The sequence below is a fragment of the Chenopodium quinoa genome, unplaced genomic scaffold, assembly GCF_001683475.1.
Source record: "Chenopodium quinoa cultivar QQ74 unplaced genomic scaffold, ASM168347v1, whole genome shotgun sequence".
In the NCBI taxonomy this organism is placed as follows: Eukaryota; Viridiplantae; Streptophyta; class Magnoliopsida; order Caryophyllales; family Amaranthaceae; genus Chenopodium; species Chenopodium quinoa.
The window spans coordinates 2,698,912-2,724,517 of NW_018743863.1; the positions used below are offsets into that span (position 1 = coordinate 2,698,912).

Consider the following 25,606-nt stretch of genomic DNA (forward strand, 5'->3'; position numbering starts at 1 on the left):
CTGTTGAGAGCCGTATTCAGGAAGGAGCTGCTGTACAAGCTGAAGTGCAGCAACGTCTAGAAGCTCTTGAAGCCAGCCGAATGGCTGCTGAAGAGCTGCTCCAGGCCAAAGATGTCCAACTCTCAGAGGCTGCTGCTGCTGCCGAAGCTCAGAGAGCTAAACTCCATGAGGCTGAGGATCAACTGATGACCAAAAAAGTTGAAGTGGCCCAGGCTCAGACAAAGGCTTCCCAAGTTCAGCAGGAGCTGAATGAGCTGAAAGGTTCCTCCTCCAAGCTCGCTGATGAGCTGAAGAAATCCAAGGAAGACTTGGAGGAGACCTAGAAGAAGCTGGCTGATGCTGAGGCTCTACTCAAAGTCCGTGTCTATACCCAAGAGGAATATGAGATGGGTTTCAGAAACGGGTTCAGAGTATGCCGAAGAGTCTGCCTTCATGCTGAACCGAAGCTGGACTGGTCTAAATGTGCTGAATGGGTCCAGAATCCCGAAGACCCTCATATGAAGTATGCAACTCCAGTCGAAGCTGAAATTCTTAAGGCTGAGGAAGCCGAAGAGGAAGCTGAGAGAATGGAGTTGGAAGCTGAACAGAGGGAAAGGGAGGCTCGGCAGAGTGCTAAGCCCGCTTCTTCTGCTGCTGGGGCTGAGGCCACCATGGGGCTCAACGCTGATCAGTCTGATCCTCAGGCTGAAGCATAGGAACTCGGGCAGTCGTCTTCAGAATCTTGCGGTTCATCATGCGCTTAACTTTAGACTTGCCGCTTTCTGAATTTTTTGCCTTGTTTTTTGCTTCAGCTTGCCTTGTCGTACAACAGTTTATTTTTTTTGCTTATGTACGTATTTCGGCAGCTGTTATTTTCCGCTTGTGGGCGGCTGCCGATACAGTTTAATTGAACTTGTAGCTCAATTTCTGAGCATGAATTATTAATCTGATGCTCTTTTCTTCAGTTGCTTTGTTTTTGAATGCTTTACTGTTTCTGTTTCTTCAATTCTGCCGAACATACTTCAATTCTGCCGTACATACTTGCACTGAGAGTGCTTCTTGCCCCCCCCCCCCGGAAATTGAAGTATGACTTCAGCTGAATAAGCAATTTCTTCACTTCTTCAAAATGGGTATCCGAAACACAGGGCCAACTGAAGGCAATGCTTCTGGGATACAAGTCTTACTGAAGATTGACTTCATCTAAAAGTTGGATATCCGAAACACAGGGCCAACTGAAGGCAATGCTTCGGATATTAGCTTTCTGGGATACAAGGCTCAGTTAAGGCAATATCCCAGAATTGTCCATGGACTCATGTCTTTGGAGAACAAGTCTTACTGAAGTTTGACTTCAGCTGAAAGACCAGTGTTCTTTAAAAAGACGCATATCCGAAACACAGGGCCAACTGAAGGCAATGTTTCGAATAATGGCTTTCTGGGATACAAGGCTCAGTTAAGGCAATATCCCAGAATTGTCCATGGACTAATGTCTTTGGAGAACAAGTCTTACTGAAGTTTGACTTCAGCTGAAAGACCAGTGTTCTTTAAAAAGACGAGTTTTGTCAGCCATCTGAAACCCAGTTACCCGAAGGCGAAGGTTTCAGACGAGGCTGATTTAAAAAATTTCAACTGTTGCTGTTATCCTTGATTTTCTGTCTATCTTTGAAAAATGGATACCCGAAACACAGGGCCAACTTAAGGCAATGTTTCGGATAATGGCTCTCTGGGATACAAGGCTCAGTTAAGGCAATATCCCAGAATTGTCCATGGACTCATGTCTTTGGAGAACAAGTCTTACTGAAGTTTGACTTCAGCTGAAAGACCAGTGTTCTTTAAAAAGACGAGTTTTGTCAGCAATCTGAAACCCAGTTACCCGAAGGCGAAGGTTTCAGACGAGGCTGAATAAAAAACCCTTAAAGAGTAGATAGAACAAAGAAAATTTTGAAAGGATAAAAAGTTGTAAACATTTATATAAATGGCGGCTCCAAGGCCTTTTATTAATTCAAAATGTACTTACAAAGATTGTTCTGCCCCGAAGGGTTTACACATGGTATTTTTTCAGTACATCAGCGTTCCAGTGATTTTTCAACTTAGTTCCATCCAACTGCCGAAGTCGGTATGTCCCTGGCTGAAGCTCATCATAAATTTCATAAGGTCCTTCCCATGCAGCTGAGAGTTTCCCATGGATTCGGCCTTTCTGAACTGCAGCAGCATTCCGAAGGACAAGGTCTCCAATTTTGAGAGGCCTTGCATGGACCCTTCGGTTATAAAACTTGCTGATTCTCTGTCTATAGGCGGCCATTCTGTCTCGGGCTGAGTCTCTTACTTCGTCGAGGAAATCGAGAGATTCCCTCATCAGTCGCTCATTCTCAGCCGAGAAGTGGTGCACTCGAAGGCTCTCAGAGCCAATTTCCACTGGAAGGACTGCTTCGGCACCATACACCAGTTCAAAAGGTGAGTGGCCCGTTGCCTCTTTTTCAGTTGTCCGAAGGGACCAAAGGGTTCCAGGGAGCTCCTCCACCCACTTGGACTTTTGATCTTCCACCCTCTTCTTAAGGGCATTTAGGATCTGTTTATTTGCAGCTTCGGCTTGTCCGTTACTTTGCGGGTGGCATACCGCTGAATATGCCAGTTTGATGCCGAACTGATCTGTATACCGCTTCAGCGGCAAGTTATCGAATTGCCTCCCATGATCGAAGACAAATACTCTCGGGATGCCAAATCGAGTGATGATATTCTGCCAGATAAATTTTCTGACAGTTTGCTCTGTAATGTTCGAGGCTGCTTCGGCCTCGATCTATTTACTGAAGTAGTCGACACCAACTATCAGCCATTTTTTTCTGGTACACAGCCTCTGGAAATGGTCCCAGTATATCCAGTCCCCATTGGGCAAACGGGAGTGGATTAAGGATCGGCTGAAGATCCCTTGCTGGCTGATGGATAACTGGAGCGTATTTTTGACATTTTTCGCATTTCCGAACCAGCTCCTTAGCATCTGCGATCATGGTAGGCCAGTAATATCCAGCCCTCAATGCCTTGTGGGCTAAGGTTCTTCCCCCAATGTGTTTCCCACAGATGCCGAGGTGAATCTCCCGTAGGATATAATCTGCATCTGTTGGTCCCACGCATTTCAGCAATGGGGCTGAGAAGGACTTTTTCAGAAGTTCCCCCCTGAAGACAATGAACCTAGAGCTGGTTCTCTTCATCTTGGAGGCCAAAGCTTTATCTTCAGGAGTTTCTCCCCGAAGCTTGAAAGCTAGGATGGGGTCCATCCAACTAGGCTCTGGGTCAGCGCAGCACACTTCAGGTGCTTCGTCGACACTTCTCTCTCGACGCACTTCTACATATACAGATCTGTTCAGCTCGGTAAAAGATGAACTAGCAAGTTTGGAGAGTGCATCGGCTTGAGTATTCTGACCCCTTGGGATCAGCTGAACCTCAAAAGTTTTTCAGCTCTGCAATGACTGATTTGATCTTGGCAAGATAAGCTATCATGGAGGGCTCTTTGGCCTCGTAGCTGCCACTGATCTGATATGCAACTAGCTGAGAGTCTGTTTTTAAGCAGACAAGATCGGCTTCCAGGGAGATGCACAATTCTAGGCCGGCGATTGCTGCCTCATACTCGGCTTCATTGTTCGAGGCCTTAAAAGAAAACTTTAGTGCATACTCAAAGGATTTGCCTTCGGGAGAAGTTATCACTACTCCTGCCCCTGAACCGTTTTCGGTGGAAGATCCATCCGTAAACACGGTCCAAACTTTCTTTTCACTGTCTAGCGCTTCTTGGTATGAGCATTCGGCCAGGAAATCCGCTAGAGCTTGAGCCTTAATGGCAGCCCTCGGACGGTAGCTGATGCTGAATTCGGTGAGCTCAAAAGCCCACTTGGCTAGCCTACCAGATTTTTCAACCTTGCCGAGAACTTTTTCCAACGGCTGATCAGTTAAGACCACTACCTGATGGCAATCAAAATAGGGCCTCAGCTTCCGAGCAGCTACTACTACTGCGAAAGCAACTTTCTCGAGTAGTGGATAGCGAGTCTCAGCATCCGTCAGTGTATGACTGACGAAGTAGATCGGTTGCTGACTTTTACTCTCTTCCTTCAGCAATACTGCGCTGATAGTGGCAGGGCTAACGACCACATATAGGTATAAAGTTTCTTCTTCAGCTGGGCTAGCCAGCGTTGGGAGTTCAGCCAGATGCTCCCGAAGCTGTTTAAAGGCGTCTTTTTGCTCTTCCTCCCAAACGAGCTCTTTTGTTTTCGGGAGTTTCAGGGCTTTGAAGAAAGGTAACCCCTTATCCGAAGCTCTGGAAATGAACCTCGAGAGGGCTGCCATTCTTCCGGTGAGCCGCTGAACATCCCGCTTCGTTTTCGGCTCAGGAAGGTCGAGTGCCGCTTTGACTTTAGAGGGATTGGCATCAATCCCCCTTTTGCTGACTATGAACCCAAGGAATTTCCCTGACTTCACGCCGAAGACACACTTCTTCGGATTCAGCTTCATTTGATGCTTTCTCAAGGTGGCGAAAGTTTCAGTCAGGTCCTTTACATGGTCCTCTAGTTTTTTGCTTTTGACGATCGAATCGTCAACATAGACTTCCATGTTTCGGCCCTTTTGATCGGCAAAAACTTGATCCACCAGCCTTTGATAGGTTGCCCCCGCATTTTTCAATCCGAAGGGCATCATTTTGTAATTGTACACCCCAGCGTTCGTGACGAATGTTGTCTTTGCTCGATCGTCGGGGTGCATAAAGATCTGATGATACCCCGAGAATGCGTCCATGAAACTAAGCAAGGCATGGCCACTTGTCGAATCGACTAGCTGATCGATCCTCGGCAAGGGATAGAAATCCTTTGGACAAGCCTTATTTAGGTCCGTGAAGTCAACGCACATCCTCCAGGTACCATTGGGCTTCTGAACCATCACCACATTTGCCAGCCATTCTGGATATTGGCAAGGTTCGATGAATCCTGCCTCCAATAATTTTTTGACCTCGGCTGCGATGTCTCGGTTCTTATTGGCGGAGTAATTCCGCTTCTTTTGCTTAACTGGTCGACACGTCGGGTCAACATTAAGCTTATGGGAGATGAGGTCTGAACTTATCCCGGGCATATCAGCTGCCGAGAAAGCAAACACATCTCTGTTGTCCCGAAGGAGCTGAATAAGTTCACAACGGGTGTTCGGATCAAGGTCCATCCCGATTGTTACACATTTCTCACCGTCTCCTTCGGCCAACTCAACTGTTTCAGTCTGTTGGTCCATGTCCATTGCCGATGGACTGGACTCTTCAGAATCTGGCCTGCTGCCAATGTCAGCAGGTGTCCCAGTCTTTTTGTTCTCCGGCTGGCTCTCTGAGTCTTGCGGCTCAGCTGAAGAGCTAGCCTTTTCCCTTTCGGGCCCTTTTTCTCTAGGCACAGATCCTTGGGCCGAAGCACTTAGGCCTTTTGGCTTTTTTGTGCTTGGCTCTCTTTCTTTTTCTTTCTCCTCCTCATCCTTGTCGTCATCTGGGCGACTACTGGATGGCTTGAGGTAGTTGCACCTTCGGGCGTCCTTTTGGTTGCCCTGTATCCTTTCGGGGAAGCCGGCGTCTGAGACGTAAATCATCAGCTGATGATAAGTTGAGACGACCCCTTGGATCTCGTGAATTATGGGTCTCCCCAAAATCACGTTGTACACTGAAGGAGCGTCGATGACCAAAAATTCAATCATGACGTTCCGGGCTGCCTCATCGCAACCGATGGTGACAGGAAGTGTCACCTTCCCATCAGGATAAGTTGAAGCCCCATTGAACCCGGATACCGGGTAGGGTTCCGGCGTAAGGTGCTTGGGCTTCAGCTTAATTTGATTGTAGGCCTTTCGGAACAGAATGTTTGCTCCACTGCCACCGTCAACAAGGACCTTACTGACGTCGTGGTTGGCCACCGTGGCGATGATCACCAACGGATCCTCGTGAGGGAACGTAATCCCCCGGCAGTCGGCGGCTGTGAACGTCATGTTCGGCACCGGCGACTGGGGAGATTGAATGTCAGCGTTGTTCACCTGGTGAGTCAAAGCTCTAAGGTGGCGCTTGTGCTCCCTCCGAGAGTATATTCCTCCCGAGATAACATTGATCGGAGGGAATTTCCCCTCCGGCTTTTTACTGTTTTTCCGGGGGAAGTCGAGGTCCTGCCGAGGGTCCTTTGCTGACCTCTCGGATTCTTTTTTCTCGCGGTGATCCGCGATGTATTTTTTCAAGTATCCCTTCCGGACCATGTCCTCTATCTGGTCCTTCAGTTGGATACACTCCTCAGTGTTGTGTCCCGAAGACTCGTGGAACTCGCACCATTGATTTTTATTTTTTCACTGATACCACTCTGGGAGTGGTCTCGGCTTTCGGTAACTCTGCTCCTCCTTCGTCACGCTGTAAATTTTGGCGCGTGGAAGAGAGAGCGGAGTGTAGGACTCGTATCTGCCTGTGTATGAGGCAGATCTTTCCTTCTTTGGGTCGATGGCCAAAGATTGCTCCGGGGCCTTTGACTTTCCCTTTGCCTTATGGCCTTGGCCTTCAGACAAGGGTATTTGTCTCTGTTTCCCTCCCCCGAATTGAGGTTGGGTTTTCGCTTTGTTCCATTCTTCGGCTCGGATGAACTTATCCGAAGCATTAAGAGCTTCCTCCAAGGTCTGCGGGGTATGCATGACCATGAAGTCTAGGAACTTTCCGGGCTGAAGGCCATTCTGCATTGCGAAAACGGCTAGCCCCTGGTCCAGCTGGGAGACGCTTGATGACTCGTTACTGAAACGGGTCAGGTAGTCTCGGAGGCTTTCGGTTTCCCCCTGTTGCAGACTCATGAGCTCTGCGGTAGTCTTCTCTCGGCGGTTTGCCGTGGAAAACTTGCTCCTGAACTTGGAGGACAGATCATCCCACCCTGTTATGGAGCCTTGCCTTACTCCCTTGGAGATCCACGCTTGCGCGACCCCCTTGAGAGTGGTTGGGAAATATTTGCACCAAGTCGCCTCGGATCTGGGGCAAAGATGCATATGAGTCTCATACGAGGCCACGTGATCCTTCGGATCCGTGGTCCCGTCATATGTGATGTGCGACGGTATTTTAACCGTGGGTACGCGCTCTTCCAGTATCCATTGCTCGAATGGTGAACTGGCGGGTAGCATAACGGCCTTGCCCTTGTTCCTGGCCGAAGGGACCGCGCTCCGCCCTCTTAGAGAGGTAGGAGTGGTTTTCGTCCCTGGCTGGGAAGTCTGGGCCTCGGCTGCAGGGAACGAGAGGCGACTGTGCACGCTCGGTTCCTTGCCGCCGAGTCGGTCAAGGACACTTCTGCGAACAGTCTCAGGTTCTCGGTGAGTAGATTCTGGCCGAGAAGCTGAGCTGCTGCTCTTATGCGCTTCTGGTCTTGAGGATGAGGATCCTTTTAAAAATTGAGGGTTCTTTTTCCTCTGTTTTTCATTTTTCCAGGAATCCTCCTCCCACTCTTCCAGTTCCCGGAAGGAAGGAAGCTTCCCACCATCATGGTCTAACTTCCTCCGCTGATGCCGGGTATGCGGAGGAGTTCGATCACGAGGTGGTGGCATATTTTGTGCCCTCATTGCCTCCATGAGTACTGCCAGCGCTCTTGCCACCTCTTCCGAGCTGGGCCCCGTCAAAGGGGTCCTCGGCCGAGTGTGGGAATGAGGGCGCGCAGCCGATGGTTGGCTTTGGGACACTGAATGTGTCCTATGATCGGACTCACCCCTGCTAGACCGAGAGTGACCCGGCCTATAATGAGAGTCATGAATTACGGGAGATAGGGAATCCTCCTTGTATGATCCTCCCCCCGAGCCGGCACCCTTAGGAGAGTTCCGGTCCGGCGAGGGTGATGGTGTAGGGGTTTTAGGCTTTTCGCCCGCTCCTTGACGGAGGCTTTTGCTCTTGCGGTTCTTAGCCATTGCTGCTAAGATAATTGCAAGATGATCTTGGTTAGGAATTTGGCTTAAAGATTTTTGAAAGTCTTCCCCACAGACGGCGCCAAATTGTTTCGGGTGAAAACAATGGGACCTTGCCGAAGGTCCGCTGAAATGGAGAAGGCTGGATTCGGTCCAAGTTATGTTGAGCCGAAGGTTTCCTGCACAGTAAACACACGTAAACTAGCCTCGGGGGTGTTGCCGAGGAAGGCCCCTCCGATGCTAAAGTCAGTACAATATGTAAGAAGAGGACACTATGCAAGAGAGTTTGTTGCTTGAGGCTTTAATGGAATACATCAGAATATATCAATGAACATATGAAAGAACATATCGATGGCTTTTATACCTCATCATACATGGAGAGGTTGGGCCTTAGCCCAATTGGCTTGCTTTGTGGGCTGACCTTTGACTTTAGCATAATTGGAGAGTTGAACCTTGACCTTGGGCTTTTAATTGGATCATTTAATGCCTAGGCCCAATTGAACTAAATTGGACCCAAACATTAGTTATAACCTTGCCTTGCAGGCATCCTATTTAGGGTCTGTTCTCAGCTGAGTTCAGTCAATGAGAACATGTTATTTTACGAAACTATCTTAGATTTGATCCAAAATTAATTAACTCTACAAACTTAAGAACTCATAATTAACTAATCCTTTCAAATAAGAGAGCCTATTGCGTGCGGACGTCCGCATAAAATAATTCATGCGAGCAGGCTACAAAACAGGAGCCTAAAATGGATGCGGGTTTTAAGCCTGGTATTAATGGGATTTAAGCGGGTTTCACGCTTCCGGATGGGTCAATTTTGAAAAAGAGGCTTAGAATAAGGTTATGCAAAATACTCCGTAAGAACAAGATCGAGAAATTTCGAAATTTTGGAGTTAAGTGCACACTAAGGTTCTCAACTTTAGTAAAAGTTGCAATTAGAGTACCCTAGTTGCAAAAGTTGCAAAAAGGTACTAAAAAGTTACACCGTTCAAGTTCCGTCACTTTTCTTCATTTGGCCCAATATGTAAAACTCCCAAGTTTAGTTAGAAAGGTATTGAAACAATACACTTTAATGCCGCCTTTTGATTTTTCCTTCCAACTCCCAAATTAATCTCTTCCTTCAGTCAATTTTCTTCAATTACACCTTTTTCATAGTTTTTTTATTCCAATTTTTCACTCCATTATCATGGTTGAAGAGAATAATCCATGGCTTGGACCACACTTATCTCCCGCCAAAGGTATGCTACTGTAATAAATTTTCAATTTTTTTACTTCTTTTTGTAATTTGTGTAATTTCATTTGTTTAATACTTGTTGTTGATAAAATATAGTTATAATTTTGTTTAGGATTGTGATTATGTTGCTATTAATTTTTTATTTTGGGGTTTAGGATTTTGTTCTACTTTAATTTTCTTTGCAGTTTAATTTTTTTTAGTACGAATTTTTGTTTAAAGTATGAATAAATAATTCTAATTGAATAATATAATTCAACAGTGTATGTGCTTGAATTGTGATAAAATTTCAATCTTTTTAAATTTGAAGTTGATGTAATGAATAAATTTTAATAAATGATTTTTTTTTTTTTTTTTTTTTTGTTTCTAATTATCACTCTTATTTGTTTTTTTTATATGTTGTTACAGATTTTCAATTTAATCCATGTTTGATAGTGCATCATGGTGGATTTTGGTCAGTTGACAGTGGACTAGTGTATAATGGTGGGAAAGTTTATGTATTTGAGGACATCCCTGATGATGTTAATGTTTCATATGTGAAGGGAATTATAAACATGTTAGGTTATAATTAAACCTGGGCACGGGCCGGGTTGGCCCGCGTGCCGCCCGGCACGGCCCGTCGTTCGGCGCAGCCCGGCACGGCCCGAATTTCAACTCCCGTGCCACGGACAGGGTTGAGAATTCCCAGGCACGACCCGGCACGAGCACGGGCATGGCCCGCCGTGCTGGCCCGCAGGCACGGCCCGCGGACCAACGGTAATGTTACCGTTTCATCTAGCTCTAATAAGCCAAAAAAACGGCTATAAAACGGCTAGTTTTTTGCCAATTTGCTCCCCAAAAATTCTATAAATACTCACCTCCATTTCATTCCCAAATCACAATCTCTTCTTCTTATCTCTTATATTCTCTAAATCTCTAATAATCCTTATTTTCTTAAATTCTCTAATTATTCTCTTAAATTCTCTAATTATTTTCCTAATATCGGAAAAAATTAAAAAGTTCGTAATCGTAATTAGTGGAGCGTTGAAGCACGGTTGTAAGATCTAAACTAATCTTAAATTTATTATTGTTTTATTGTTATTATTAGAATAATCTTGTTTAATTATTATTGTTGTTAATTGTTATTGTTGTTGTTATAATTGTTGTTATTAATTATTATTATTGTTACAATTGTTGTTATTATTTATTTTTGTTGTTATTGTTATTGTTATAGTTGTTGTTATTAATTAATATTATTGATATTTTTATTGTTAAAATTGTTGTTATTAATTATTATTATTATAGTTAACCACTTTTTATTAAAAAATTAATTGTTAATTATGGCATCGAACAACCCATCATCTAGGTCTAGGGGGAAAGGCCGACTTATCCGTAGTAGTAGTTCTAGGGAACCACCAAATACAATGAGCCCCCAAATTACGAGTCAAACCAATGACCCCATTTACTTCCCCCCGGGCTATGAGCCATATAATACGTCGGGATTTCCAGCACCACCACTAAACCAATTTCCACTACCACCATACCAATTTCCCCCTAATTATATCGGTGATCAACAAAACTATTGTTCTAGCCAAGGTAGCCAAGAAAGTACCCGAATTCCCTCCGGTTCTACCCCTTCTACTGCCACTCCCACTAGTCTCACTACTAACCATCACACACATCATGAATGGTTAACCGAAACTGAGATGCTACTTTTGAAAAACCGAAGGAGTGAGGTATGGCGTTATTTTGTCCTAAGTAAAGATGGTGAACAATGGGCAAAATGTAAAACATGTAATAGTGTATTCACGGCAGTTACCAAAAACGGGACGGGACACTTATCTAGACACATGAAAGCTTGTGCAAAACCAGCTAGTGATCCAACCCAGCCCAAAATTTCCCAATTCCATCCATACGGCTTTACATACAACTATGAGAGGGATAGGGATGAACTAGGAAAAATGATAGTACACGCCGAACAACCTTTTCTTTTCTCGGAAAGTGACGCATTCAACACCTACATTAACAAAGCACTACAACCCCAACATAAAAGAATCTCTAGGAAAACCGTTCGTTCCGCCGCAATGAAAAATTTCCTAGAGTACAAAGTCCGGTTACAAGCCGAATTGAGTAACCTTAACTGTAGAGTATCTTTAACAGCCGATTCTTGGGATAATGGTTATAAATATCACTATTTATGTGTGACTTTCCATTGGGTAGATGATCAATGGATGTTACAAAAAAGAATAATACATTTCAAAATGCTGAAATACCCACACACCGGCATTAACATTGCTCACCATTTAATGCAAGCAATAGACGAATACAACCTTCGAGATAAAATGATGTCTATGACTTTTGATAATGCAACCTCTATGACATACACAACTAATCTTATCAAACAAAACTTAACCGATGTACTATTAGACGGTGAAGCTCTTCATACTAGATGTGTTTGCCATGTACTTAACTTATGTGTACAGGATGGAGTTCGGGCAATTGGCCCATACTACAGCAAAATCAGAGATGCTATTATGTCTATTAATAGCTCTAACATGAGATACCAAGAATGGAAGAGTTTTCTAAAACAACAAAAGATAAGGGTAATAAAAATTAGAACCGATTGCCCAACTAGGTGGAATTCCACCTATGACATGTTAACAAAGGCAATTGAGTACAAGGGCCCGTTAACATTATTTTACAACCAAAAATTTCCACAAAATGCTTTGTATGATGATGATTGGAAAAACTGTGAAAGATATATGCAATTTTTACAGTTATTATATAACATGACGTATTGTTTTTCTACTGTTTACAATCCTTGTGCTCAAAACTTTCTTTCTAATGCATGCTTACTCGCCCAACTTTTCGGTGATCATCGCCATCAAAGTGATTATGATCAGTATCTTCCAGCAATGGAAAAAAAGTGGCGTAAATATTATAGTGAGATTCCTTTGATTTATATTTTTGCTTCCATATTAGATCCTAGGCAAAAGTATGAAAACACATTTATGTTAGTTGACATTTACTTTCAATGCATGTTTCTTGACGATGATGTAGAAAACTATAAGACTAATGTGAAGGATCAGTTTTTTGCTTTATATAGAGTCTATGAAGCCAAATATGGCAACGTTCCTCGCTCAGGGCCTTCCCAACCATCAAAAAACGTAAGTAAGAAGGCCAAACATTTATTTTCACAAGCTACTAACTTGATTTCAAGGTTTTCAGGTGATTCATCAATCAGGAGAACGCAAAGCGACGTCTTAGAGTTGCAGATGTACCTGAGTTACGACTTCACCAAAGGCATGGACGACGATGAGATAAACAGCCTCGACCTCCTTGCATGGTTGAAACAACAAAGCTCGAAGCATCCAACTTTGGCGGCAATGGCACGAGACATTCTTGCTATCCAAGTTTCCTCCGTCGCCTCCGAACGAGCTTTCAGCGCATCCGGAAGGGTTTTAGACGATAGAAGAACAAGTCTAAAACCCGAAACACTAGAAATGTGCGTGTGTTTCAAAGATTGGTTGGATGCGGAAAATCGCTCACAAGACCGTTCTTACGACCACAACGACAACGAAGAAGGAACCTCCGCTTCCGGTTCGGGTTCGGCTAGTTCCCAATCTATGCAACTAGCCAATGACCTTGAAGGCGAAGGCGAAGACGAAGACGAAGACGAGCAAGAAGAAGGAGAAGAAGAATAGACAATTATTGTATATTGTACGATTTTAAAAATATCAATTTTATCATTTTCCAATTTTTGTTTAATACCATCATTGTATGATTTTTATCATTGTTATCATTGTACAATTTTCTCAACTCAAGTAATAATAATATAAAGTACGCATTATTCACATCCAAAGTCCAATTTGCCTTTTTTCCCCGTTTTGTTACAATTCGTAAATTCATATAAAAAAAAAATAAAATTATACCAATTACTAATAAATCATAAACATTAAATTTTAAAGTAATAGTATAAAGTAAATATATAAATATAAATATTGAATATACAAATTATAAAACATAAATATTCAACTTATAATTATAAAATTCATAACTTAATAACTTATAACTTATAAGTTATAAACTTATAAGTTACCTTATAAAACTTATAATTATAATTTTATAACTTATATACATTATAAACTTATTAATTTATAATGTTGTCATATAAAAAAAAAACAAAAAAAAAAAAAAAAAATAAAATTATTTGAAAACTGCACCAGCCCGCTGCCAGCCCGCAGGCCGGCACGTGGCCAGCACGGCACGAGCCCGCCAGGCACGAGGGCCGTGCCGTGCCGTGGGCTGGCCTGTGAAAATGGCCGGCACGGCACGACACGAAATCCTGGGCCCGCCGGCACGGCACGAACCAGCCCGTGGCCCACCAGGCACGGCCCGCGGCGGCCCGGCCCGGCACGGTGCCCAGGATTAGTTATAATAACATAATTAAGTTGCACTACCAAAACCCTAGGAAAGACTTCAATGATGGAATAAGGCATTTGGCGTATGACAACAGTACCTTTGATCCCTTCTTGGTCCTCCTTTTGAAATTCAAAATCATACATGTCTACACAGAGCATGATCCAATCAATGAATTGGGTAGTGTAGAAAACACAAGTTCTTTTGTTGGATTACTTACTTCTATGGATAACCCTATTGAGTTTGGAGGCGTGAATGGAGTAGAGATAGATTATGATATAGATGGAACAGATGAAAAAAAAAAAAGCGTGATTATGATGAAGAGCTAATGATGCTTAGGAGGCTAGGTGAGACAAAGGACAAAAACATTGATGAGACAACCCAAGTGAATATGATGAGGATGATTGTGGTTATCTAGTTGCTCCTGAACTAATAAACACAAACAAACCAAGAAGAATAGGCTATTGGAGGAAGGTGACAATATTAGATAGTCAAAGTTTTACATTGGCCAACCATTTGAGAATGCCAAAGCTTTTAGAAAGGCCATAATTAACTACTCCATACAAGTGGGTAGAGACATCCCATTTACAAGAAATGACAACAATAGGGCGGGTGCAGTGTATTCTAATAAAGATAAAGGGTGTCCTTGGAGGATTTGGGCTTCGTGGGAGAGAGGTAAAAGGACCTTTATGGTCAAGACGCACAATCCTGAGCATACTTGTAGGAGATCAGCCAAGGTGAAGAAGATGACATTTGGATGAATTGCATCAAACTACCAAACTAAGTTCAAAGTTAATCCATACATTAAGCTGAATGATATTATGGAGACTGTGTGGCTAGAGTGGGGTGTGAGAGTAAGTAAATTTTTGGCCTACAGACAAAGGAAGAAAGGACAAGCTTTGATTGTTGGTGAATACAAAGAACAATATGCATTACTTCCAAGATATGCAGCTGAGATACTCAAAAGTAATAGAAACAACATTGTTAAAATACAGATGGATGGTAATATGTTCAAGAGGATTTATTTTTGCTTTGAGGCTCCAAGGAAAGGGTTTTTGGAAAGTTGTAGACCATTCATCTCACTTGATGGCTACTTCCTTAAGGGTCCATTCGGAGGTCAATTGTTAGTGTCAGTGGGTAGAGATGAGATCAATCAAATGTTCCCAATTGCTTAGGTAGTGGTTAAGGTGGAATGCACTAATAGTTGGAGATGGTTCTTGTCTTTGTTGGCATTAGATTTAGGGTGTGTCCAAGGGGCAGGATACACATTCATGAGTGACCAGCAAAAGGGCTTGTTAGCAGCAGTTGCCGATGTATTTCCCGAATCTGATACTAGAGTGTGTGCAAGGCATGTCTACAGCAACTTTAGGACTTTGTTTGTGGTGGAATTGAGTTCAGAAAACTGTTTTGGGTTATTGCTAAATGCACTACTGAGAATGAATTCAAAGTACTATTTGTGGTTATGAGGGGCATATCTAATGCAGCAGCAGATGACCTAATGAACAGAAATTACAGGAAGTGGTGTAGGGCATTCTACACCTCAATGTCAAGTTGTGATAGTGTTTACAATAACATGAGTGAGGTGTTTAATGCTTACATCCTAGGAAGTAGACACAAGCCAATTATCACCATGCTTGAAGACATAAGAGAGGGCTTGATGGAGAGATTACACAAAAAAAGATATGAGATTGGAAAGAAAGAGTTGCTATTGTGTCCAAGGAAACAATAACAAGTAGGAAAACACAAAATTTGGGAGAAAGGGTGGAATGCATATTGGGATAGTGGGTTTTGCTTTGGTGTTAGGGAAGGAGCCACTCAAACTAAGTATGTTGTGAATCTAACTGAGAAGACTTGCAGTTGTAATGGTTGGCAAGTTAGTGGAATTCCTTGCAAGCATGTTGTGGTAGCAATATGGAACAAAGTGGATGAGCCTGAACAATATGTGAGTGATTATTTCAGAAAGGGCACATACATGAAGGCTTATTCATACCTATTGGAGCCTTTGAATGGACCACAAGAATGGCCAAATGCTGAGACATTGGTTACTGCCCCCCCCCCCCCAATTGAAGAAGGTTTAACATAGGCCTCACACAAAATGGAAGTTACAAGTAGGTGAGGTAACAAAGTTTGGTAAACAGAAAAAAGGTGGGCATTGTTATGACTTGTAGCACTCGTGGAATTCAAGGACACAACAAGAAAGGCTGCAAAAATGTCCCTTATGAAAATAGAAACAACTACAATGGGACATCCAACAACAATGAATAGATTAGTTCAAGGAGTATACAAATGCACAATAAGGGTGTGGGAGTATACACATATCCTAGTGGATATCAGAGGATAGCAACTGTAAGTGCCCACTACATTATTCATTAATTTTTCTTAATTTCACTTGTAACAATCTAACTATATTTATTGTTTATTTTGTGTAGCCTGTAAGATCAATAACACAACCTGCATTCAAATTGAACCATCTTAGGCCATCAACAGTCTACTCAAACTTTGAAGGAGAGCAAAGTGTGTATTCATTTAGCCAAGAGTACCACTGGTCACAAACTGAAATGGGATCACAACACTCACAATTCATCACTACACAAGGCTTATAAGACTTAGCAATGGCTAAAAGAAATCAAAATAGGGGAAAGTAAAAGTAAGTTTACTCTCATGTTGAAAATTCATTTTTTATTGCAATAGTTTAATGTAGAAACATGTACGACAATTAGTACCTTGTAGTACATACACTAGTAGAAAAATGTACATTTGCGTCGCCATATTTGCGTCACTCATTCTAAAGAACGAAGCAAGTGTTTATTTTTACCATCCTGTAAAGTTATTTGCGTTGCATACTATTCAAGAAGCGACGCACAAGTCAAGTGTATTTCAGCTTTCTATCATTTGCGTCACTCTTATTTATTGAAGCTACGCATATAATAATCTTATTTGCGTCACTCATTTGTTAACAAGCGACGCAAATAAGTGAGTGAGTAAATTGCGTCACTCTTTTACTAAATGAGCGACGCATATGACAAATTTACAGCACTATAGATTTTGTTATTTGCGTCGCATTTTTATAATTAAGTGACGCAAATAACTCTTTTGCATTTAGGTTATTTTACGCTTTTTTGACCTTAGCTTTTCACGCCTACATTTCACTAAACAAAAAGAAAAAAAAAACAAGAGTTGCTTTAATTCCAGTGAATTTCTACAGCAAAACACCCACAAATTCGACCCTGAAATCCAATAAATTCAGCCAAAAAACTGCGATTCCCCAGCAAATTCAACATCCAAAATCGCAATCAAGTTGAAGACCCATAATCGGCAACAAATCCGAGCAATTTCGAGCAAAAATTTAGACCAAAAACCCTAATAAATTCGAACCCTTAAACCTAGAAAAATTGTTTGTTTCCGACCAAAAATCCCCCATTTTGAGCAAAAAATCTACTCAAAACCATACGAATTCGAACCCTAGAAACATTCAATTAAAAATCCTGGCGAAAATATTCGAGCAATGGCTAAAATTTTCGAGTGGAAAAATCGATTAATTTCGCCCCAAAAAACCCGAGGAAGTTCTAGCAAATTACAGCAACAATAATTGAAGTTCGATTTCGGCTCGACATTGTTGAATTTGTGAAGTCAATTTCACCTAAGGTAAGATTGCTTCTATTTATGTTCAATCTTTTCATGGTAGATAGAATGTACCATTTAACTTGAACAATGACTTAGTTTAATTTCAGGTTTAGTGTTAGTTCATTAATTAGAAAATATATGGCAGATTTAATTGAATATATATAATTTCAGTCATTGAATTTTCATTGAGGCTCATCTCAATTCAAAGCTTTAATATATTCACCTAAATGTTTTCAGCTAGTACATTTAGTTCGTAGATTTTTACAGCTGCTGGTTTGCAATATACTACTGGTTTCAAATATATAACTAGTTTGCAGCTGCATCTTTGAGCTGCTGGTTTGCATCTTTGAGATCCTGATTTTTACAGCATTTAACTTTGACGGCAATAAAACATTAGCTTTGTAGCTGTTATAAGGTTGTTAATTCATTGGACTTTGATGGCAATATAACTTTGATGGCAATAAAGACATGGATTAGTATAAGATCTAAATACCTGCGGATGGCTTAACACTCGTTTCAGGTCTTCAAGTTTTACACCATGATTGGCTAATAAGCAATGTCGAATGATAACTTTTATTTCACATGGCAGATTAAGTTGAATCAACTATGTTGGTTTATAATTTTTTATGGCAGATTCTTAATTATGCGGAAGTGAATTCCACAAGTTGCTCGAGGTTCTGGTTGTGGACAAACAATTAAGGTGGTAGTACGCATACGAGATTGTCTTCACTTGTGGTATATATATCTGAACCATTCTTTGCAATATTAACTTATTTGTTCTGGTTGGTATAATGATTGTGAATTGTATGAAATTTTTAATTGTGATATAATTGATTGGAATTGCAATAATACTTGCATCATTGGCTTAGATACCCGTTTAGGGCTTACTCATTAGGAGTAAGTCTTGAATAGTCCCCGGTTTGGGACTGTTCTTGAATGTTCTATCTCATTTAGGTGATAACTACTTGAACTGTTTTTGGGTCTAAGAAGATTATGGCTCACTATTTCCCGATTGTTCTCTAGGTACATATGTAGATAGCCGATTATCTACATTATGTGCTTGGAGAACTATAGGGAAATGCTGCCGGATTTTCTTTAGAACCAAACTTTACAAGTAGTTATTAGTGAGATAGGACATTCAAGAATGGGTTAGGTTGGAGTGATAAGGACCTTATTGGATCATGTCGTTGCATTTACATGAGATAAACTTTGAATGAAAATGTTTGATGCCTTATATTCTTGTTTATGGTTAAGGAGCTATATATGTTAGAAAATATACACATTATCTTAAAATTAATTTTGTTATTCAGTGGTTGAAAATGGATTGAAGTTGGATGTATGGTAAACGAAATTGTACAAGTTTTTTACGAGGAATTGAAGAGTTTAGCACAATTGCCTTAAAACACCAAACAGAGAATAAATCAAAGATTATTCTTTTTCCTTGTTGTGACTGTAATAATTCGAGGGGATATCGTGATATAGTTGATATTAAAGATCATCTAATTCGTCGTGGGTTTAAAGAAAACTACACAAGGTGGACATGGCATGGTGAGAGCATATATATTGAGGGAAGTTCTAGTTATTGTCCAAGGGAAGATGAGAATAATTGTGATGATGATAATGAACACCAAGGTGAGGATATCGATACAACTGATATTGGTGTTAAAAGTGAGAGTGAAGTGGAGAAGGACAGGATAGATGAAATGATGCATGATGTTGAAGACCATTTCACAGAGTGTCCCCAGACATATGATAGTATTTTGAGAGCTGCAGAAACCCCGTCATATCCTGGTTGTACAAAGTTCACTAAACTTGGTGCTATTATGAATTTATTCAACTTAAAGGCGAGCAATTGTTGGACCGACAAGGGTTTTCCGCAGTTGTTAGAAGCCTTAGTAGAAATGTTTCCCGCAGGGAATGAACTTCCAAACTCCACCTATGAGGCCAAGAAACTTATGTGCCCCTTGGGTATGGAGTATGAGAAGATACATGCTTGTCCCAATGACTGTGTGTTGTATCGAAATGAGTATGCTGATTTGCATGAGTGTCCAAGGTGTGGAGTTTCTCGTTATAAGATGAATGATACTGGTGAGTTGTGTAAGAAAGGGTCTCCGGCTAAGGTATTATGGTATCTTCCAATTATACCGAGATTTAGGAGACTCTTCTCGGATGAAAAAACTGCAAAATTATTGAGGTGGCATGCTGATAGGAGGAATAAAGATGGGTTAATGAGGCATCCTGCTGATTCCCCGCAATGGAGGAACATTGATCGAAAGTTCAAGGACTTTGGTGAAGAAGATCGAAATCTTAGGCTTGGTCTTAGTACAGATGGAATGAACCCATTTGGGACACTAAGTACCCAATATAGCACTTAGCCGGTTCTTCTAACTATCTACAATTTGCCTCCTTGGTTATGCATGAAGTCTAGACACATTATGTTGTCCCTTCTAATATCTGGGCCTAAACAACCTGGAAATGACATTGATGTGTATCTAGCGCCTCTCATTGAATATTTGAAATTATTGTGGAATGAAGGTGTCCAAATGTTTGTTGCATATAGTAAAACCAATTTCACTTTACGTGCCATGATTTTTTGTACGATAAATGACTTCCCAGCTTATGGGAATTTGTCGGGGTACACTGTGAAGGGAACAACTCCTTGCCCCATTTGTGAAGATAATTTGGAGGCATAACGCCTAGACAATTGTGGCAAGCATGTATACATGGATAATCGCAGACATCTTCCTGAAGACCACCCTTTTCGATTCAATAAGGATGCTTTTAATGGAAAAGTGGAGTTGAGAGAAGCTCGTGGCCCTTTACGTGCAAGTGAGGTTTATCAGCGGGTCAAAGACATTGAGAATGAGTTTGGTAAGCCTTACAAAAGCAAATTAACTGGGGGTTACAAGAAGAAGTCTGAGCTATGGTCTCTTCCATATTGGAGACATTTAGAAGTTAGACATTGTCTAGATGTAATGCATATTGAGAAAAATGTCTGTGATGCCATTGGGGAACTTTATTAAATATGCCAGGAAAGACAAAGGATGGAGTTAAAGTAAGAAAAGACATGGCTTCTATGGGTCGTTCAGAGTTGGCACCCGAATCTCGAGGAAAACGCTGGTATCTTCCCCCAGCTTGCTTTACCTTGTCTAAAAAGGAAAAAACTAGCTTCTGTGAGTCATTGCATGGTTTAAAGGTCCCGACTGGATTTTCTTCTAATTTTCGTAGACTCGTGTCAATGTCTGACTTGAAATTGTGTGGCATGAAATCTCATGATTGTCATGTCTTGATGCAACAATTATTACCAGTTGCCATTCGAGGAATTTTGCCACCTCAAGTGAGGTATACGATTACAAGATTATGCGTCTTTTTTAACACTATCTGTAGCAACGTCATAAATCCAAGTATTTTAGATGACTTGCAAGCAGATGTACTTGAGACAATGTGTCGATTTGAAATGTATTTTCCCCCATCTTTTTTTGACGTGATGCCTCATTTGGTTATTCATGTTGTACGTGAAATTAAACTTTGTGGACTAGTGTGTATGAGATACATGTATCCTTTTGAACAAGAAACGGGTGACTTAAAGGGAAAAGTCATGAATCCAGCCAAACCTGAAGCTAGTATTGTACAACGAACAATTGCTGAGGAAGTGGCAGCATGGGTTGCTCAATATCTTGCACGTTCACAGAAAATTGGGTTGCCAAAGTCTCGACACGATGGGAGGCTTAGAGGTCAAGGTACTATTGGCAGGAAGAGGATATCCATGGGCTTTGAAATGAAAAATAAGGCTGAGCTTTTTGTGTTGCAAAATCTTAGTGAGGTTCATCCTTACTTGGATGAGCACATGCTTTTTCTTAAAAATAAATATCCTTCCAAAAGTGATCTTCAACTGATAAAGGAGCATAATTGTTCATTCGTTACATGGTTCAAGGAACGAGTGATCTCCCAACTATCCACCACACCTAATGATATATCTGATACATTGAGATGGTTGGCATATGGTGCTAAATGTCAAGTCATGTCATATGAGGGATACGACATCAATGGGTATTCTTTTTACACTAGCCAACAAGATGACAAGTCAACAATGCAAAACAGTGGTGTTAAAGTAATAGGTTTGTCATCTGAGTATTCTAGTGCACATGATAAAACACTTGTGGATAAGAAGAAATTTTATTACGGAATCATTGAAGAAATAATATAGCTGGATTATGTTGATTTCAAGATTCCTCTATTTCGATGTAAGTGGGCTGATAGTAGCCGTGGTATAAAAAAAGATGAACAAGGGAACTTGACCCTTGTAAATCTTGGTCAACGAGGGCATCTAGCTGATCCATTTATATTAGCTTCACAAGCAAAACAAGTTTTTTACATGGCTGACCCAACAGATTGTAAGTGGTCAGTTGTTTTAGAAGGTAAAAGAAGGATACTTGGCATTGAAGATGTGGTGGACGAGGAAGAATATGATGAGAAATTTAATGAGTCGATGATTGGAGCATCCCTCCAATAGTCGATGATTTTGACACAACGTTGAAACGAAAAGATCATAATGAAGGATTTTATGTCGCAAAAGAGAAGAATGAAGTAGGTACGAATTATGTGATTTTTTTTTCCAATATGTGTTACTAATTGCATAAATTGCTTATTTTGTTATGTGTACAAGTATATAATTTAAAAATGATACAAATCGATGTCTTAATTTATTTATGTCTTTTTTTTTTTCAAGTAAGTAATAATGGAGGATGAGGATATGCATAATCGTTCCATGTCTTCGCAAGGTGAGAAAGATGATCCACACAATCAATCACAATCAGAGCAACAAACAACCGACTCTCAAAAGAAGAAAAAGAAGCCAAGAGGTCCTTCAAAGGGCCTGAAATCCATGCCTGGGGTTCCTTGAGTGCTTGAATGGGATGAATTGTGTCGACCCATTGGAAAGTGGGCAAAAGCATACAAAACTCATCTTGGTGAAATAAGCTGTGCAAAAGTGTCTATATTGTATAAAGATTGGAATAAAGTTCCACAAGGAATAAAAGACACTTTGTGGGAAGATGTTAAGGTAATATTCACTATTAAATGTTAAATGTTATACATTATATGATCATTTTGACATTATTTGAATATGATGAAAACAATTTATTTGAATATGATGAAATTATTTACTAACTTTTTTTTATTTTTTTAATTTTTTTTGTAGAGAGAGTTTCAAATTGAAGAAGATGACGACAAGAAAAAAAGGTCCTACACACTTGTGATAAAACTTGGAGAGATTTTAAAACAAAATTGGTCAGTGGTTGGATCACATGTACCAGGAATATGCCGAAGAAGAAAAGAATGTCGTATGTACTCTATGATTTCATATCTGAAGATATGTGGAAAACATTTGTGGAGGAGCATAGTACAGATGATTTTAAGGTTTGTGTGTATTAATATCAATGATCATGCAGGTTATTAATAATTTGATAACGGATTCTTATGTACTAATCTTCATTTATGCTCGTGAAAATAGGAAATCAGTGAGAAGGCAAGACAAAGCCAGTCTTTCAACGAATACCCTCACCATTTAGGAGCCAAATCATATGGTGAAATGAATATTGTATGGCGTAGAAAAGGGTATATTCCCACAGTATCTTCAGCATCCAGTACTTCATCTTGTTCTTCGGTTGTGTCTACTTTGCCGGATAGGACATATGCTTGGCTTCTAGCAAGATTTATAGAAGATGATAAGGGAAATCCTTATTTGCTGGATGAGAAAACAAGAGAGGTGAAAGAATCCATTGTAAGTATATAATAAGTCTTTATTTCAATTTTGAATATATTTTGTTAAGTTTATGTATTGCAACCAAAGTTTACTAACTTGAACTCTTTGTGTAGGATAATTGGAGAAAGCAACAAGCTAATGGAAAATTTGTTCCTAATAGGCACGATGATATCTTATCTTGTGCCCTTGGGAAAAAAGATCGTAATGGTCAGGCAATAGCATTTGGCAGTGGAATTGGCATTAAAGCTGTATGGGGATCCGGAGAGAGGCGTAGTGGCCGACGGGGTAGGGAAATCGGAGATGCTGAGCTGGAAGAATTAGAGGCAAGAGTAGCCCGAAGGGTACGAGAGGAGACTATGCAGGAGATGGATTCTAAAATGGATTCCATGGTTCAAGAGAAGTTTATGTTATTTGCTAAACAGATTGGTATTCTAATTCCAACTGAATTGATGGAAATGAATAACATAGGTCAGACGACTCAACTAAATCCTAGTAGTTGCCAATCAGTGGGTGATGATCCATTTGCAAACATACAGGTATCCAAAACTTTGTTATTTTATATTTTTTATCTTTTTTTTTTGTAATGATTTATGACTGCGACATACTTTTAACTTTGTAACTCAATTTTCTTTTTTTTTTTTTTTTAAATAATGATTTTTTTCTATCTTTGTAAGGAATCGGTTCCATGTCGGCTATCATTAATGAAAAATGACTCTGAGAAAGTTATTTTCGCTAAAGGTACATATCATCTAGAGTTAATCCTTGATCATCATAGTAACCTCCTTCTAGATCACGTGAGGGTAAGTGTTAATGATTTTTTTGACGAGTTCAAAGAATTCTTGGTTCCAGTTCCTTCTTCAGTCATCAAGAAACTTAAGCATGCCCACGGTACATTTACCCAATGGCCGAAAGACTTGGTTTCACTCATGCATGACAAGGTAAATTATTTTTGTAACAATTTACATATAGTGTACCATACAAAATATAGCAAATTGTTGAATAGATTTGCTTTACTATTGATTAGGAATTCATATCAAATAAGAACGATGATAACAACAAAGCGGCCAAAGTAAACATGCAAGACAAAGTGAAAGTAGTTGAAAGTTGTCACGAAACAAAAGAGTCCAACACCAATCCAAAAAAAGTTTTTCTTATGGATTATGCTTTGGAAAACTTGTCTCAGAAGTGTGGGTCTTTGAATAGTTTGTTATCTTCATTACCCAAAGGTGAAACTATTATGGTAAAGGTTGATGCTTGGACCTTTAGTTATGAAGATAGTAAGGACATCATTATCAGACGTGAAGATGTCAATCAACTTCTCACGGGAGCTTGGCTGAATATTTCAATTTTGCAAGTTTTTATGATGTAAGATATTCAAATTTCACTCTTCCCATATATACTTTATTACCATTTATAATGTTATTACATGATATATATGTAGGGCCTTGAGTGACATACTCGATATGGTGGATGTGGCTTCCATTGGATTCATGTGTCCAAAAATGATTTCAGAAACCTATTTGCATAGTGATGCAGATCGTATCCTTCTATACACGACACATGTGATGGAAAAACAAAAATCTAAGCAGTTTATCTTATGCCCATACCATGAAAAGTATAAACTTTAAACTTGTTTTTATTTGAACTTTGCAAATTGTTGATATTATTTTACTCTTTTACAAATGTGTGTCTAATTTATTATGTAAAATCATTGGGTTCTTTTGGTCTTATGCATGGCTAAGCGTGAAGTCATCATCTTTGATTCTTTGAGGCAGAAGCGAAATTTAGCAATTAAGTGTGTAATGACAAAGTAAGTCTAGTTTGTTATTAATGTCATGATTTTATGTGTGTAAGGATAATAAATATGTTATTTCTTTCAAATGTGTAGTGCTTTTCGAAGTTTCAAGGAATTAAGTGGACAATCTAGGGGAAGTAAATTGACATGGCATTTGGGACAAGTTACCTTAATTTCTTACCCTAACTTTTAGTTTCTTAATAATTTAAGTATAGCAATTTAATTCAACTTATAAATATATTACATGTAGTGTCCTCAACAATTGGGTGGACGTGAGTGTGGCTACTACGTCATGCGTCATATGTACGAAATACTTGAACATCACCATAGCAGTGAGGATCTTATTAAGGTTGAGTTGTCAAATATTTCATTTTTGTTTGATAAATACAATTTGATGTTAGCTACAATCTTGAATTAAAACTTTCCTCTTGTATATTTGTTGTGTTGATAGGATTTTTCAAGAACTACACCGTACACCGAGGAGATAAATGAGATTCGAGATATTTGGGCAGAGTATTTTATATGTAATGTTGAACTTTAGATTTACACTTAGCCCATGTTGGACTCTTGTTTTGGATTATAGGCTTGACATGAATGATTTTGGTTAATTGGTGTTGGGATGATGAGTATAATGTCTATGATATTGAGATGTAAATTATTGGACAGGTTGTTAATATAATGCCGTCATTCCCAATTTTATGGGTAGGCAAAAATACAAAGGAGACTCTGCCGAAATTTACATTTGCATTCAATAATATTGCATTTTAATTTCAATTATTAGCGTTAGCATATTACTTTATGCCACTAGCAAGGAAAACATGTACTACAAATATATACAAGCAATTATTATAATTAAAAAAAAATCACCTCATTTGCGTCACTCATTAAACAAACAAGTGACGCA

At 40.1% G+C, this 25,606-nt stretch overlaps 2 protein-coding genes across 2 annotated transcripts; both read left to right on the top strand.

The window, feature by feature from the left end:
- The first annotated feature begins 18,477 nt into the window (after positions 1-18,477).
- LOC110686543 lies at positions 18,478-19,518 on the top strand. Its single transcript, XM_021863161.1, has one exon. The coding sequence runs from the start codon at positions 18,478-18,480 to the stop codon at positions 19,516-19,518; it is 1,041 nt and encodes a 346-aa protein (XP_021718853.1).
- A 3,379-nt stretch (positions 19,519-22,897) lies between these two features.
- LOC110686544 lies at positions 22,898-25,243 on the top strand. The gene is made up of 5 exons (XM_021863162.1): positions 22,898-23,845; positions 23,932-24,272; positions 24,349-24,469; positions 24,953-25,051; positions 25,154-25,243. Exons 1-5 carry the CDS (start codon positions 23,558-23,560, stop codon positions 25,241-25,243), a joined length of 939 nt encoding a protein of 312 aa, XP_021718854.1. The 5' UTR covers positions 22,898-23,557.
- Positions 25,244-25,606: the final 363 nt, after the last annotated feature.